Source organism: Antrostomus carolinensis, unplaced genomic scaffold, assembly GCF_000700745.2.
Source record: "Antrostomus carolinensis isolate BGI_N321 unplaced genomic scaffold, ASM70074v2 scaffold12115, whole genome shotgun sequence".
Classification (NCBI taxonomy): Eukaryota; Metazoa; Chordata; class Aves; order Caprimulgiformes; family Caprimulgidae; genus Antrostomus; species Antrostomus carolinensis.
In genome coordinates this window covers 1,839-7,093 of record NW_010318468.1, presented here as the reverse complement: position 1 = coordinate 7,093, position 5,255 = coordinate 1,839, and the positions used below count along the sequence as shown (strand labels likewise).

Sequence of the window (5,255 nt, the reverse complement as noted above, 5' to 3'; positions counted from 1 at the left end):
CAAGGAGAGGCCCCAGGGGCTCGGGGCTGCTGTACCTGGAGGGACAGTCTGGCAGCGCTTGTCTCTAGGCTGCAGCAGCACCGAGTTTGTGCTGAGGGTGGGATTTGGGAGGCTGGTGCTGGTACACTTGTCCTGCCCCCCGAAGTTACAGAATCTGTTTGTCCCTGTTTAGATCAGTGTCGACAGAGGTTTAAAGTGGGAGGAAGCTTATGAGAAGTCACTCAAACTGACAGGATCTTTTGATGGGTTCTACCTCTCCTACAAGGTAGGTCCCTGGGCTCTGCCGAGGTGGCATTCATCTTGGAGGGTGACTCCAGTGGAAGAAGATCTGCTGTGGCTGTAAGGGGTCCACGTCTGGCCATGCTGAGGGCTGGGAGATGCCCCCAAGAACCTCCATCCCAGAAGGAAAGGGTTTAGTTTAGAGAAATATGGGCTTGGGGAGAGAGACTGTGACTGTAACCATCTGCTCTACCCCGACAGATGCGAGGCTGCAAACACACCTGTCTGCTGGCAGAGCAGAGCCGCGGGAAGAACTTCATCCTCTACAAGCCAAATATTGGGAAGCAAAGCCAGCCTGAGAGCCTGGACAGTCTGCAGAAGAAGTACCGACGGGTAGGTGGGAGCTGCAGCCCTCCAGTGTGGGGTGAGGGCACAGAGAAGCCTCTGTCTCTGGGCCGGGGTGGCTTTGAAGGACATTCACTGTAACCTCTTCACAGCTGCTCTTAGCCCTGCAGTGGATTGGGCAGAGACAGTGGTAGCACCCAGGTGTCCTGACTCCCAGCCCTGGATTTCAAGTCTCAGCTGCATGTTGGACAGTGGAAAATCTCTAATACCCTGTGTTCCTTCTGCAGGTGCTGCCTGAGGAAGCCAAGGAGCACTGGGAGAGCAGTTACCACTTCTCCTTGAAGAACTGTAACCACGCCATCTGGTAAGGCAACCCCAGCCCCAGCCTGTCCTGCCCTCCCTGAGGCAGAGCTGGTTTTGGGGAGAGGGTCCCCAGCTGTGGTGGTGGGGAAGGACCACGCTGGGGGATCCTGCTCTGCCGTGGGAGCCCGTGCTGATTTGGGTGGTTTTCTCCCATTTGAAGGAACCGGAGCTGCAAGCTGATCCAGGAGGGGAAGGAGTGCTTCCAGGGCATGCGCCTGCGTCACTACTACATGCTGTGTGGGGCCCTGCTGAGGGTCTGGAGCAAGATCGCCAGCATCATGGCAGACATCACCAACACCAGCTACCTGCAGATTGTCCGCCTCAAGACCAAGGAGAAGAAGAAACAAGTCGGTGGGTGAAGTGCTGGGAAGGGGAGCAGGACATTTTAGGAGAAGGAAGAAGGGGTGCAGCTGCCCAGTGCCAAGATTCCCTTCCTAAAAAGGGTCTTGTTCTGGCCTGGAAGCACCCGCTGCTTAGGTGACCCCAAGGGAAGGAGGGGAGCTGGGGCTACCCTGACATGTTTGGGCACTGGGCAGAGGGTGTGAGCCTGCTCTGTGCCCATCTGAGGTGGTGCTGGTGCTGCTGTAGAGCTGGTCCTGCTCTGGTTGCAGTCCCATCTCCCCACTCTGCAGCCTGGGCGAGAGGAGAAGCAAGGAGTGGGCTTGACAAATGGGCCCCAGTGCCCCTGGCCACCCCTCTGTCCCCACAGTGCCCTGTCCCTTCTCAGAGTGCTTTGGGGACTGATGCACGTTCCTCCCCTAGGGATAAAGATCCCCGAGAGCTGCGTCCGGAAGGTGCTGGAGGAGCTGAAGCAGATGGATGAAAACGTGAAGCGAAAGCACAATCAACTCCTCCAGGTGCAGGAGCAGAGCCCACAGTTCTCCCTGCCGCTGCACATCCTGCCACAGCCCCTGGACCTCACGCAGACGGGGCCTGGGGTCTCCCTGCCTGGGCACTCCCTGCGCCAGGACGAGATCCTGGACTTGACCTACAGCCCTCCCAGTAACACCATTCCCGACGTGGTGATGAACCCCGAGCCCAGTGCGTTGTGCTTCCCCTCGGAGCCCGTTCTCCAGCCACACCAGCAGCACAGGTTACCCTTTGGCTTCAGCCACCCTTCTGCCTTCAAGAGCCCAACCCCTGTCCTGGAGGGGAACGTGCCTCTGAGCTCCTCGCTGCAGGAGCACCTGCCTCTGCCTCACCCGGGACCCCTGCAGACACTGCAGCAGCAGCAGGAAGATTTTGTCCAACAAGATGGGAATATCAATTTTAGAGAGATCCTGGAGGACATGCTAAGGACGTTAAATGGGGCCCCCCAGGAGAACATGCTCCCCCAGGAGCGCCAGAGTGTGATCCAGTTCAGTGGGCCTTTCCCAGACTTCTGAAAGCCAGCTGGGCACGCCGGGCCACGCCTGCCCGCTGTGGATCCACGTCCTTTGGCGCAGAGGTGAGAGCTGGGGAGCCCCGGCTTTTCTACTGGTTTGGACTGACCCTTTTGTGTTTTTGAGGGAAGAAAAAAAAACCCCTTAAGAGTTCCTTAAAGCAAAATTTATTTATATATAATATACAGTCAGGCATGTATAGATCAGTATATAACACGCACCTGGGGGGAGCTGAGCGCTGCCCAGTTCAGCTGATCTGGACTGATGGTCTCTGCTGTGTTCCAGTCCTGCTCAAAGGTCAGTGCCCGTGTAGGACTGAGGAGAGACTCCCCCTCCTCTGAACCCGTCCCCCTGCAGACTACTGAGTTTCCTTTTTTTTCCCTTCCCCAGCCCAGAGAGCTCCCCCCCCCCCAGGAGCTGCCCCCCCAGACTGTGTCTGCATCAGCTGCTGCTGGCTTTCCTGTGTGGACCTGGAGGCTGCTCTGGAGGGCCGGGTCCGAAGGCAGGGGTGAAGGGGAAGGGAATGCTGTCCCAGAGGAGTCGGGAGCTGCTGAGCTCGAGTGTCCCTCTGTGTGGGGCTGAGCGGGCGTAGCTGAGAGAAGCAGAACTGCCTGTGCCTGCTCTGCCCTCCCCAGGGACGGGCACGCTGCCTCTGGGGCTGGCACAGCTCCGCGGGAGAGGGCAGGAGCTGCCTGCAGCCCCGTGTCCTTTGTCAGTGTCGTGGCAGAGCTGCTGAGTTTGTCAGAGCTCAGCCACACCGGGACCATGGCAGGATTCCCCGGAGCAGAAGGGCCACGTGTCCCATCAGCCTGTCCTGCACTTTAGCCTCTCCAGGTCGCTGTGGCTGGCTGTGCTTTGTCCCTCTTGTCCCTGTCGCGTGGTGTCCTCTCACCGGGCCTGTTCTGCAGGGCTTGTCCTTGGCTGGGCCATGGGCACTGGCCCGGGTGGATCTGGATCCCCAGCCCTGCCTGCTGCTGACCTTGTGAGAGCTGCTCCAGGCCCCAGAAGGGAAGAGTTCCCTGGTGAGCACCGGGGACGTGCAGTGTCACTGCTCATGCTGCAAATTCCACCTCCGATACCAAAGAGCAAAGGTTTGCTTTGCAAAGCCCTGCCCCAGACAGCCCCCGGTGGCCTCCAGCCCCCTCTGCCACCATCCATGTTCTAGCAGCATCTCCCCTCGGCAGGTCCCGGGGAAACTGTCCTTTGTTTTCTCTCTCTAACCCAAGGAGTCTGGCAGGACACTGCCTGTGGCAGGGTTGCTCCAGCTCCTCCGCAGTCCTCCCCGCTGTCGTGTCTTTTCTCTGCCTCGAGTCCTCGAGGGATTTCCCAGCAGTGGCACCACGATGTTTTCAGGGGAAGGGTGAGAGACCTTCCCTGGCTGGCACAGCCCTTCCTCGGGGAGGACCTGGGGAAGGAGATCCAGCCAGGAGAGGCCTCTGCTGGGGTCCCCTGTGCCCTGACAGGTCACTCTTGAGGGTGCTGGAGCCCCCCCCATGTCCCCCCCAGGGCTCAGGGACTGGCCGAGCGCCCTGTTTGCGTTGGGTCAGTGTCCGCGGTGTTCGTGCTCCTGCCTCCCCCAGCACATTAAGCCCACGGACCCGCCCCGCACGGTGCACGAGGGGGCTCATTTCTGAGGTCACTCTGGTCCCTGCCCTTCATTTTTGGGGGGGCTTGTCCTTACCCCCCACCCTCCCCCCAGCCCTCCTGGCCAGGGTCAGCCCTGCAGCCGGGGCGCTCTGGGCTGCGTTTTACTGCGTTCAAAGGAAACCTCCTTACCTCAAAGTAAACACCAAAGACGGGGGGCCCCTGTGTGCCCCCACCCTGAGAGTTTGCTGCTGCCCTGAGGGGTCTCTGCTTTCCCCACAGCTCTGCTCGCCTCTGGCCCCGGGGGTCGCCGCTTTCTCGGGGTGCACAGCAGCCTGTCCCTCCTCCTGATCAGACACAGACTCTCCCTTTCTCCTCTATTTAAGTATCTCCCAGCCCACAGCGCTCGTGGGGAGGCCCCGCGTGTCCCGGCTCCTTCGCTCAGCTTTTCCTTGTGGAGAAGGACGTTGGGAAAACCCATTTCAGAGAGATTTAAACTCAGGAATAGCGAGGAGGGTTCTCCCGCTGGGCGCCCTCCGCCAGCCACTTCTCCGCCGTCACCCGGAGCTTTACCCGGTGGCTTTGACCTTGATTTTAAAAGATATGCAATTCTCCTTCCCTGATCTCTGGAAAGACAGAGAGCACCTTCGAGGAAGCCCTTCCCTGCCCCGATCCTGTGTTTTTGTCAGGGTTAATAATATGTAATGATATCTTTTAACTAAATTATTATGCAGTTGTCCTACTGATTGTACGTATTTTTAAACGAGTCCCTTTTTTTCTTCCCTTACACCTTTTTTTTGTTAGCACTTTTTAATCCGCTTGTCGTTTGCCTTTGTTTTTCTATGTGTATTTATAATTAATTGAGATGTATATATGTAAAGAGATTTTTTTAGAATATGTGCCTTTGACTAATAATTCCTGAATTTTCTACTTGCCTCAGAAGGATAATTTTTCATTCTGCTCAGTAAAAACGGAAAGGAAGCCACGTATGAGATTTCTGTAAGTCCCAGCTCTCTGTCTGTCCGTCTGTCCGTCTCTCCAGAGTTGTATTCCTGCCCCAGGATCCCCTGTGGGACTCAGATCAGGGTAGGGAACGCGAGGGCCAGGGTCCTGCTGGCAGGTGGAGTTTATCTCCTGTGTCACTGACCTGGTGGCAGTTGAGGTCCCGAGCCCCCGCGTCGCCCTGGGCCTCCCCAGCACCAGCCCCGGCACCGGCCTTCGATGCGGCTGCTGCTTTGCTGGGAAAACACAGATGAAGGAGCCGCTGTTCGGGCACCTTCCCCCAGCACCAGCTGTGGCTGCTGCGTCACTTGGTGCTGCTGCTGTGCTGGGACATCTCGCCCAGGCGCTGCCAGCCCCGCT

At 58.2% G+C, this 5,255-nt stretch overlaps 1 protein-coding gene across 1 annotated transcript in view; it reads left to right on the top strand.

The window, feature by feature from the left end:
- SBNO2 (strawberry notch homolog 2) overlaps positions 1 to 2,312 on the top strand; it is a 45,941-nt gene extending 43,629 nt beyond the window's left edge. Inside the window, exons 27-31 of the mRNA XM_010168908.1 lie at positions 173 to 265; positions 481 to 612; positions 852 to 928; positions 1,088 to 1,278; positions 1,690 to 2,312. Of these exons, the coding sequence (XP_010167210.1) occupies positions 173 to 265; positions 481 to 612; positions 852 to 928; positions 1,088 to 1,278; positions 1,690 to 2,312 (1,116 nt within the window). The remainder of the gene's footprint in view (positions 1 to 172; positions 266 to 480; positions 613 to 851; positions 929 to 1,087; positions 1,279 to 1,689) is intronic.
- Positions 2,313 to 5,255: the final 2,943 nt, after the last annotated feature.